The sequence below is a fragment of the Eubalaena glacialis genome, chromosome X (assembly GCF_028564815.1).
Source record: "Eubalaena glacialis isolate mEubGla1 chromosome X, mEubGla1.1.hap2.+ XY, whole genome shotgun sequence".
Taxonomy (NCBI): Eukaryota; Metazoa; Chordata; class Mammalia; order Artiodactyla; family Balaenidae; genus Eubalaena; species Eubalaena glacialis.
Window position 1 is genome coordinate 44,529,095 of NC_083736.1, and position 10,875 is coordinate 44,539,969.

The window sequence follows — 10,875 nt, forward strand, 5'->3', positions numbered from 1 at the left end:
CTCTCTTTCCCAGCATCATGGGAAAACTCTTTCCGCCCAGGGGATGTTGTTATTCCACGTGTGAGAGGGGGAAGTCGAGGCCCAGAGAAGTTAAGGGCCCCACCCGAGCTCTGACGACTAAAAACGGGGTGCAGAACCGGAACCCAAGTTTACCAGGGTATTCTGCAGCCTCCACCAGAGCTTTGCACATCGTAGGCACTCAGTAAATTTGCAGTGAATGTTTCCCTACTGGGGGACTGGAAGAGTACGGTGGGCTGGGGAGGGGGGGTGCCCTTGGAGCCTTTGGGAGCTCCGGGAGGCTTCAGGGGCCTGAGCATGATAGGGTTGGGAGATTCAAAAAGTAGGGAAGGGCAGGTCTCCTGGAGAGTGGAGAGGCAGTAGGAGCCTGGACTTGAGGAGCCTTTGAAGGCACATGGTGGGGGAGGGGACACTAGCCAATGAGAGGGGAGAAATGAGGCCCTTCCTAGGTTTGAAAAGGGGGGGGGGCGTGTCTGGAGACAAAGCCCCCAAGGGTGGAGCACTTGGGCAGAGTGCTACTGAAGTGGAAGGAGGAATGGGGAGCTGTGAGAGAAGGCCTGTGGCCACCACTTTGTGGAAGAAGAAACTGAGGATGGGAGGGGCCCAGGGTCGCACAGTCAGCCAACAACAGTGGGGGTCTCAGGCAGCTTACCCCCAACAGTCATCTGGTCCATGACTGTTTCATTATGGGATGTGAACACACTGTGTCCTGATGTCCATTCTGGCAGGCTGTGCAACCTCTCTCATCCACCTTTCAGGGTCCTGGTTTTGTTGTAGTTGAAAGGGCTGAATGGTCCCTGCTTTCCTTCCTCCTGTAGTCCCATGCCCCTCCCATCTCTGACCTGACCTTGTCTGTGGGGGAACACACTGGACCTCCTTCACTGCTCTGCCCTGTTCTTGTTGTGACCGAATGGGGCTTTCACAGCTCCCTAAATATGCCCACTGTTATTCCCATCTCCCTGCTTTTGCCTATGCTGTTCCCTCTTTCTAGGAGGCCTTTCCCAGCCTTTTGTCCACCTGGAAGGTGACTGCATGTTATCAAGGCCCAATTCAAAGTCTTCAACCCTGCGTTCTTCCATTTCTGAAAAGAAAGAACGCATGTTTATATGCAGACGATGGATGATTGTCCCTGCAGAATTGTAAACCAAAGTGCTTCTGTCTGTGGGGATGAGTCCAAGCTGATTTCTTTTCCTGAGTCTTCCCAAGAGAACTGGGTTGAGGAGAAAAACCAAGGCTGAGCCCTAGGCATCCATATCCTCTCCTCCACTGGGAAGCCTTGCCACTCTCTCCTCCAGGGCCCAGTCCCCTTTCCCTCCCCCAGGGACCTCCCCAATCCTGCAGGGCAGTGCTGGTCACCAGGATCACTGGCCTCTCTGGGCATCTGCCTGCCTGAACTGGGATCTGCTCTGTCCCTCTTGGCCACCCTTGGGAGTCCAGCTGATGTGTGCACTCCCAGGGGTCCCCAGCAGTCCCCAGCATAAGATGGCTACATCTGCCCACCTTCTCTTCGGAGAAGCCAAGATGCTTTCTTTGTATAATGCCGTGTAAACCTCTTACGTATGGCTTGTGGAATGAGAAATAAGGCAACACAAGGCACAATTATTACCCCAGTTTTATAAATTGGGAGAAAGAGGCCCAGAGAGGGAGAAAGAGGCCCAGAGAGTGTAAGTAACTTACCCTCGTCTGGCCCTGTTCTTACTGAGACTTCAAGCACTGAAGATGGAGATGGCAGCTTCCAATCTGGGGTTTGGGGCTTGGGGAACCAGTGATTGTGGTAGAGGGGTGCTTAAAGATTGAGGAATGGGTGCCTGAGGTTCTATAGATTGCTTGATGGGAGGGCCTTGCAGAGGAGCATTGTCGAAAGTTCAGGATGGTGGATGGTGAGGGGAGCTTTCCAAGTATCCGGCAGCCTGGATGTTTCAGAAATGGGGCAAGGAGCTTGCCAACTGGATGGGGGCTCGAGGGTTTGGAGATGGGGGATTGTTTGAGACTGGGAGATGCTCAGTCTTAGGGGAGTTTGCAAAGGAATGGGGTGTCCAAGGATGGCCTCAGGGATGAATGGTAGGGATGGGACCCTGGGTGGGAGTTTGATGAGAGCTGATACCAGCAGGGCCATAAATCTGGGGATAGGGGCAAGGATTGGGGTTGAGGGAGCCATGCTCAGGTCACCAAGGCAGCTGGCAGGGTTGGGGGGGCCAGACAAAAGGCAAACCCTAGCTACAGAAGGTGGAACCCTAGCTACTGCTTTGTCTGGACCCTCAGTGTACCCCTCTGGGAAGTGGTGGTAATGAAGTGTGCATGGTAAAATTGCCAAAGGATTAGGAATAAACCTTCCAAACCACATGCATTGTGCCCAGCCAACCTGTGGTAGCAGCTCCGGTGCTTATCTTTAATCAATATTGATTACAATCAGGCTGGACAGGCCAAAGCCCCTCTTAGTCCTGCTCCATTGTGGGTTTAAACCAATGCATTCTTAGCCTCATCCATTCATGAAAATAAGCCTTTTGCCCCTTTTAGCGTCACCTCATTCATGGATTTAAGTCAGTCCCTCTCACAACCCCACCAGTTCTTATTAATTTAATCAAATATTTCTTCTTTTCAAGAAATAGATCCCTTTTAAAGGGATTGAGGTTTAATTGCCATAAAATTTGATAGGTTTTGAACTTGTTACTGAACGAGGTTCATTTGCTCAACACTCAGCAAGCCAAACGCTGAGACAGCAAGGTCTGCAGCAGAGAAAGGGTTTATTCACCACCTCCCCAAAGGCACAGGGCTTGAGATACTTATGGGATAAAGAAGCAGGGTGGTCTTAGGCCCAGGGTAAAGTGTTTGGAGGCAGGGAAAAGGTGAGGCAATCGACGTTCTGCACAGGTGTATATGAGTTACATGCTTCTTCATGGAATGCACGTTCAAAAATGGAGGTGCTTAGCATGATCTGAGGGTGGAGTTTTCGGCCCTCTGATGTCAAAAGGTCATTCATCAAACACCTGTGCAGGCCCAGTTTTGGGGTCGGTGGTCCCAACCAGTCTTAACTGGCTCGAATTGGACAAGAGCTGACTCCAAGTTCCTGGAAAACAATGGTAAGCCCCATTACTATAGCAACCCATATGTCAGAGGTGTTATCTATAGGGGGTGGTAAAGGAGTCAAAAATAATTAAGGCGAGTTTGGTCAGTGAAGGCAGGTTACAAGCAGAGGAGTTTTTAACAAGCTGTTCCCTTACCTGCTGTTCTGTAAGACAAGCTCAAGAATTTCTGTTAGCACTTGAACAGAAACATTAACCCTATGGGGCATGGTTTCAAACTGTTTACAACTGTGAGACTATCACTACAATCAAGATAGGGAACACAGTCCTCACTGCCAAAAGTTTTCTCCTGCCCCTGTGTGATTCCTCTTTCCTGCCTGCTGTCCCCTTCCCCTCGTCACACCAATCTACTTTCTTTCACTGTACATTAGTTTGCATTTTACTAGATTTTTATATAAACAGAATCATACAGAATGTACTCTTTGCGTGGGGAGGTAGGTCTTGCTTCTTTCACTTAACATAATTATTTTGAGATCCATCCAAATTTTACATCCATTTTTATTGCAGTGTAGTATTCCATTGCATGAATATTCCAGTTTGCTGATCCATTCACCTGTTGATGGACATTTGGGTTGTTTTCAGTTTTGGGCTATTAACATATGCTATGGGCTCGTGTCTCCCCAAAATTCATATATTAAATTTCTAACCCCCAATGTGATTGTATCTGGAGATAGAATCTTTAGGAGGAAAATAAGGTTAAATGATGTCATAAGACGGGAGTTCCCTGGTGGTCTAGTGGTTACGATTTGGTGCTTTCACTGCTGTGGCCCAAGTTCAACCTCTGGTCAAGGAACTGAGATCCCACAAGCCACAGAACGTGGCCAAAATTTTAAAAAATGGTGTCATAGAGTGGGGTCCTAATCTGATAGGATGTGGCCTGATAAGAAGAGGAAGATCGATCTCTCTCTCTCTCTCTTCCATGTGAGGATACAGAGTGAAGGTGGCCATTTGCGAGCTGGGAAGAGAGCCTTACCAGGAACCAAATTGGCTAGCACCTTGGTCTTTGACTTTCCAGCCTCCAGAACCGTGAGAGATAAACTTCTGTTAAGTCACATGGTATTTTGTTATGGCAGCCTGAGATGACTAAGACAACAAATAAAGCTTCTATGAACATTCATTTACAAATATTTGTGTAGACATATGCTTTCATTTCTTTTAGGTAAATAACTAGGAGTGGAATGGCTGGATCATACATGTAAGTTTAACTTTTCAAAGATACTGCTGGACTTCCCTGGTGGTCCAGCAGTTAAGACTCAGTGCTTCCAATGTTGGGGATGTGGGTTTGATCCCTGGTTTGGGAACTAAGATCCTGCATGCTGCGAGGCACAGCCAAAAAAAAAAAAACAAAAAACCGATACTGCCAAACTGTTTTCTAAAGATGCTATATACCATTTTACATTTCCATCAACAGTATATGAGGGAATTCCCCGGGGGTCCATTGGTTAGGACTCGGTGCTTTCACTGTCTGGGGCCTGGGTTCAATCACTGGTTGGGGAAATAAGATCCCACAAGTCCCACGGCATGACAAAAAAAAAAGTAAACAGTATATGAGAGTTCCATTTCCTCCACATCTTCACAAACAGTTGGTATGGTCAGATTTTTAATTAACTTTAGCCATTCTAATATGTGTGTAGTGGTATTTCATCATGATTTTAACTTGCATTACCCAAAAGACTAATAATATTAAGCATTGTTTACACGCTTATTTGCCATCTGTATATGTTCTTTGGTAAAGTTTGTGTTCAAATCTTTTGCCTGTTTCTTCCTCCACAAAGTGGTGGCCACAGGCCTTCTCTCACAGCTCCCCATTCCTCCTTCCACTTCAGTAGCACTCTGCCCAAGTGCTCCACCCTTGGGGGCTTTGTCTCCAGACACGCCCCCCCCCCTTTTCAAACCTAGGAAGGGCCTCATTTCTCCCCTCTCATTGGCTAGTGTCCCCTCCCCCACCATGTGCCTTCAAAGGCTCCTCAAGTCCAGGCTCCTACTGCCTCTCCACTCTCCAGGAGACCTGCCCTTCCCTACTTTTTGAATCCCCCAACCCTATCATGCTCAGGCCCCTGAAGCCTCCCGGAGCTCCCAAAGGCTCCAAGGGCACCCCCCCTCCCCAGCCCACCGTACTCTTCCAGTCCCCCAGTAGGGAAACATTCACTGCAAATTTACTGAGTGCCTACGATGTGCAAAGCTCTGGTGGAGGCTGCAGAATACCCTGGTAAACTTGGGTTCCGGTTCTGCACCCCGTTTTTAGTCGTCAGAGCTCGGGTGGGGCCCTTAACTTCTCTGGGCCTCGACTTCCCCCTCTCACACGTGGAATAACAACATCCCCTGGGCGGAAAGAGTTTTCCCATGATGCTGGGAAAGAGAGGCAGCGCCTGAGGCAGAGCGAGGCCAAGAGCTCGCGCTGGCTCCCAGGGCCAGGCCTCCTTGGCGGCCGCCAGGTAGGTCACCGCGCTGGTTGGGGCGCCGAGCACGGGACCGGCCGGCCTCAGCCGCGTCCAAGCCCGGGCGGGCCGCCAGGTGAGCGCTCCCGGGCGCTCCAAACGCGTCGCTGGCGGCAGTGCGTCCACCAGGCCAAGTACGGGTCATGGAGCCGCGCGCGGGGGACGCCACGGACCCTAAGGGGAGCAGACGAGGTACGGGGCGCGGGGTGGGAGGGTAGTGGGCGCGTCCCTGCCAGCCCTCGCCCCGCCTGTCTGCTCCTCACCTTTTCCTTCTGACAGGTGGTAAACAAAGCAACCCTGGCGCCCTAGCGGCTGCGGGCGGCGGCGGTGGAGGGCAGGGGCCCAGCGACCCGGGCTGGGCTCGAGGCGCCCTACCCGCACCCGCGCTGCGGGGCGGCGCACCAGACCTGGGGGTCTCTCCTGAGTCTCCGGGGAGGTGTGCCGGAGGGGTCTGCCCGGGGTCACTGGGGACACCTGGACACTCGGGGTCTTTGGTGAATTGTGGGGGGTTAGGCTGGGGGCTCTGGGGATATGTGGGCTGGCAGGGTTGCCTAGGATAACTGGAGGGGAATCGGGGGTGCCTGGGCCACAGGGGGCAGACCGTGTTCTGTTGGGACATCTGGGGGAATCGGGATCCTTCTCGATGTTCGGGGGAAGAGTCTGGAATCTGGAGTTTTAGGGGGGTAGTGAGAGACCTCCAGAGTTATTCACAGGGTGTTCGGAGGTGTCCAGGAATATTGGGGTTAAATAGCTGTCCAGGGATATCGTGGGAGCCGGCGGGGGTCCACGGGCATACCCGCGATGGTCGGGGGTCACGGGAGATGAGAGGGGCAGTCGGTGACTTTCAGAACTATCGAGGGAGTGGTCTCGGGTCTCCGGGATCTTGAGGGGCATTCTAGGTCTTCGGTCGTGGTGGGGGGTGGCGTAGGGGGTCGCTGAGACTCAGGGTGGGCCCTGATCTGTTCTTTTCACTCGCGCAGGCCGTGGCCTTCCCCCGCCCGCGGGCCCCAGCGCCCGGCAGCTCCTGGCGCGGCTGGACGCGCGCCCCCTGGCGGCCCGAGCTGCAGCCGACGTGGCGGCGCTGGTACGCCGGGCCGGCGCCACATTGCGCCTGCGCCCCAAGGAGGGTGCGTGATGGGGCGTGGCCTCCCGGGGGCGTGGTCGGAGTGGAGCGGGGTTCTGGGGGGCGGGCCCAGGATTGTTAGCTACTCCCCTGGGTGGGGCCAATGGGTGTGAGCTGGGAGGACGGGCCTCGGCGGTGATTCGAGGGTGCTGGGGTTAGCCTAGGAGGTGACACAGAGAGGGTTACTGCAGTGGGTGAACGTTGCAAGGTTAGTTGTGGGTGCGGAGCTTGATCTTTACTTTTGTCAGCGGGGTTTTGAGTGGCATTTCTGAGGAGGCGGGGCCTGGAGAGGGTTGGGGGCGGGCATTTGGCTAAGGGGCGGGCCTGGAATGTTAGTCAAGCAGGTGGAGTCTATAAGCGCACTGGGGTAGCGGTTCGAAAGGTCAGGAATAGGTTGAAGTTTATAGGCTGATTGGAGGGCGGGGCCTGGAATCTTCAGCAGCGGAATCCTGGAGTAGCACCCTGCAGGGTGAGCCTAAGGGTTTAATATGAGGGGCGGGATCTGCGTGTTATTAGAGGGAGGTAGGAAGGTCTTTAGGATTATTCAAATAGCTGGTCCCAGGGTTATTAGCTAAGAAGCCGGGATCAGGATAGTTATTCGTGTGGGCGGAGCCTAGTTAAATGGATGAGCAAGTCTGTCTCTGCATCCTAGAGGCAAGGAAATGAGATGAGGCTAGAAATATTAACTCAGTAGGCTGGTCCTAGATAGTTTCTTTATAGTACCCTTCCGACTGCCTTTTTCATCCCCCAGCCATTAGCATGCTGGATTCTGCGGACATAGAGGTCACAGACAGTCGCCTTCCTAATGCCACTTTCGTGGAACACCGGCCCCAGGTACCACCTTGTCCTCCTTCGAGGCCACCTGCCTCGAGACCGGCAGTGTATGTATACTTGTGTCCTTACTCCAGCATCGTCGGTCAGAGACCTTGGGTACACGTACCGCGCCACTCCAAGTGACCCAGGGTAAGGCACGTCGTGCTTCGAAGCCGCCCCAGGCCTCTGGTCAGTTCTGTGTGGAACTCGTTCGCAGTTCCGTGGGCTTTGGCTTCACATTAAGTGGAGGCCGAGATGCAGGCGGGGACGCTCCGCTGGCAGTGCGCGGGCTGCTGAAGGACGGGCCGGCACAGCGCTGCGGTCGCTTGCAGGTGAAGCATAAGGCACCCTCCATTCGACGGTGCCAGCCCTGTCCTATCCTGTTGTCGATGTGCTCTCCATTTTGACCTTTCTACAACACCCCTTGCCTTGCACTCTTGCAGGCCGGCGACCTTGTGCTCCACATCAATGGAGAGTCAACTCAGGGCCTCACCCATGCCGAGGTCATGGATCGGATTCGCGCAGGCGGTCCCCGGCTCTACCTTGTGCTAAGCAGGCCTCCTGAGACCCACCCCGGCAAGCCTGAGGGGGTGGGAGGGCCCTGGAGAGAAGATGGTGGGTTTCTCAGAGGATTGGGGTCAGGGATCTGTGAGATGATGAGGGTCGCAGAGTGGAGAGGCTGGGGACCTGGGTGAGAAGGGTTTGGTGGTCTCAATGGGGAGGATCAGGGCTTGGTGTTTGTGAGGGTCATGATATTTTCAAAAGTGAGGATGGGAAGACCGGAGTCCCAGGATAGGAATAAGGGTGGATTTCAGAGGGGAGGCTTTTGAGGTACTGGGAGGGAAGAGAAAAGAGGGGTTTGGGGTAAAAGTGGTTGTTCAGAAGGAAGGGTCGTGGTCCCCAGATGGGAAAGCAGAGTGGGTCTCAGTGGAGAGGGGATGGGATGGGGATCCAGAGGGTAGGGGGTCTGGTCCCAAAAGATGAGGGATCCATTAGGGAAAGGGTTGGGAGTTGAGGAAGGTAGGATGAGCAAGGAGAGAGTCTGGGATCCTAGATGGGAGGGGTTTGACTTCCTTTGGGAGTTGTGGGAATTGATTTCTGAGGGGAGTGTTCTGCATCCAGGAAAGGAGGGGACTCGGGAAAGGAGGTGTCGGGTCTTGAGGAGTGGCTCCGGTTCCTGAAGGGCGTGTCCATTCCTTGAGGGAGGTTTCTCTAAGTACTGGGGTCTCTGTCTCCCGCAGCCCTTCGAGTCTGCCGGCCACCCTCAGCCAAGGGGCCCCATCTCCGTCCCCCACCCTATCGCCCAATCTAATCTGCAGTCTTGCCATCCCCAGATCGCAGCGCGGATCCTGGGGGACCAGCGGTGACAAGGTCTCGCAGCTCCAGCGCTTCCCCACTTCAGCACCCTCGACCCCGTACGACGCCCCAAACCCGGGGCAGCCCGGAGTCTAGCCCAGGAGTGGCGGACGACCCCGCGGTTCCTCCTCCTGAGGGCAGCACGGAGAACCCCAACGACCACACCCCGGATTCCCCTGGACCCTGGCTGGTGCCGAGCGAGGAACGGCTCTCGCGAGCCCTAGGGGTCCCGGGGGCCGCGCAGCTAGCCCTGGAGATGGCAGCCGGAAGGCGGAGGCACTGAGCGTGTAGCAGACGGGTCACTTGGTACTGCCCAACCTGGATCTGGCGTGCTCCGCCCGCCGCTCACTAGCATCATGGGGAGAGCTTCCTTGGTCTTCTCCCCCCTCCTGCTTCGCAGTCGACCAGCCCGCGCTCCCCTCGAGGCGTCAGTGGTACGGCCCTCCCAGACCGGCCAGCCCTGCGCTTCTTGCTTCGGGCAGGGGAGGTAATAAAATGGTTCGATCCAGTCTTGACTTGCCAGGTGCTCTAGGCCGGGTGGGGCTTCCGAGTCCAACTCGTAAAGCAGCGGGTGGGTCGACCTGGTTGCGAGGAGGGCCTCTTCTAGCAACCCTTGACAAGCTTACTTCCTGCTGTTTCTTTCATGCCTCTAGAGAGGTCTTCGCTTCTGCCGGCATAGCCCCACGCCGTTCCCCTTCGCCAATTCCTGCTTCTCTCCCCATTTATTCATTTCACTTTTTTGGACGTGTGCAGGGCTCAGTTAATTATTGCGCGTGGCGTGGGGAATGCAGAGGTGGGCCTATTGTGGCGGGGAGTGCACCAGTGTACCCACAACCCCGGCCAGGAATCGTCCAGACCCTCAGCTGGGCTGGATAGCAAGGCTAGAACCGGGGCGGCTTCCTTCGCCGAGAACCTGCGGTCTCTCACTTCCAGCCTGGTCTGCCAGCTTTGGCTGGCTGTAGACTGCCACCCTCAGGGCACTGGCTGGGGCCCCGAAGCCCCCTTCGGGGCGGAGCCAGGAAGGTGTGAGTCAGCGGGCCGGGCTAAAAAAGGCTTTTAGAACCGTTGGGCCGCGCCCCCCCTCTTCCATAGATGGTGACGAACTGCAGACGGGCTTGTGTGCACACGCTACACGCTGGGCGTTCCCGGTCCTGGGAGAGGCCCGAGTTTCCTCCGTCCTGGGAACAGAGCCCCAAAGCCAGGGCTTATATGGCCAGCCGGACTCCGGTGTAGCCCCAGTGCGGGCGCTGACCGAGGCCAGAAATGTCCAGTCACCTCCGCTGTCACCACATCCTGAACACTTCGTCCCATCCCCCCCAACGAAGGAAGCTGTGGTCTAGAGGGAATGGGCAACTCTACCCCCTACGGGGAGGGGCTGGAGAGGTGAGGGAGGGAAATTAAAGGGCCCGAGTGTGAGTGTCCAAGGTGGCGCTGGGGAGGAGAGAGGGACTGTAAAGCTAGGCTGGGAGTTGGGGTATAAAGAGGTGAAGAGGTGAACCCTTGAATGATTAGCGCTGTAGGCATTGTGGGGGAGTGCACTGGGGCTTCTAGTTGACCCTAACTCAGAGCCTGGTAGAAGTGTGGCTCTAGGGAAGTCAGGAAAGGGCTCCAGAGCCCCAGTCCTATAAAAACAGTCACACCCAGGAGACTAATAATATCGATAGTACCCGCAGCCACCATTTACTTGGTCTTATCCTGGCTACCGGCTTTACTGGAACTATCCATTTCCATCTTAGTTACACATCGACTCAACAATCCCGATGTGACCATTTCACAGAGGAGAGAAATGAGGCCCAGTGAGTAGAAATAGCTTGAGGAAGTTGGGGATTGAGGCAATATTTAATCTTCCCCGATTCCCAAGCCTGTCCTCTTAATCTCACCTGCATTTGAGAAGTATTAATTGAGCCCCAACTGTTTACCTTGCACTGTGATAGGCACTGGTGAGATGCTGGAGGAATGAAATATAAAGATTTCTATCCTTGTGTAGCTGAGGTAGTGGGGGCGGGTAGACAGATGTCAGAAAAGAAAAGACAGAAGAAGATGA

The 10,875-nt window shown here is 54.5% G+C and overlaps 1 protein-coding gene across 3 annotated transcripts; it reads left to right on the forward strand.

Moving 5' to 3' along the window:
• The first annotated feature begins 5,464 nt into the window (after positions 1-5,464).
• Positions 5,465-9,339, forward strand: MAGIX (MAGI family member, X-linked). 3 transcript variants are annotated; one of them, XM_061178562.1, is made up of 6 exons: positions 5,465-5,731; positions 6,520-6,666; positions 7,414-7,496; positions 7,571-7,807; positions 7,919-8,090; positions 8,810-9,339. In XM_061178562.1, exons 1-6 carry the CDS (start codon positions 5,683-5,685, stop codon positions 9,112-9,114), a joined length of 993 nt encoding a protein of 330 aa, XP_061034545.1. In that variant the 5' UTR covers positions 5,465-5,682; the 3' UTR covers positions 9,115-9,339. The 3 variants fall into 3 exon arrangements, with proteins under 3 accessions (XP_061034545.1, XP_061034546.1, XP_061034547.1); XM_061178563.1 differs by having other exon boundaries at positions 7,919-8,051; XM_061178564.1 differs by lacking the exon at positions 7,919-8,090 and having other exon boundaries at positions 7,571-7,625.
• Positions 9,340-10,875: the final 1,536 nt, after the last annotated feature.

Excerpts from the sequence above, each read along its gene's own strand:
- MAGIX (XM_061178562.1), top strand. The coding sequence starts at position 5,683 with ATGGAGCCGCGCGCGGGGGACGCCACGGACCCTAAGGGGAGCAGACGA. Across the intron at positions 6,667-7,413 it reads GCGCCTGCGCCCCAAGGAGG|CCATTAGCATGCTGGATTCT; the intron begins GTGCGTGATGGG and ends TTCATCCCCCAG. Across the intron at positions 7,808-7,918 it reads AGCGCTGCGGTCGCTTGCAG|GCCGGCGACCTTGTGCTCCA; the intron begins GTGAAGCATAAG and ends GCACTCTTGCAG.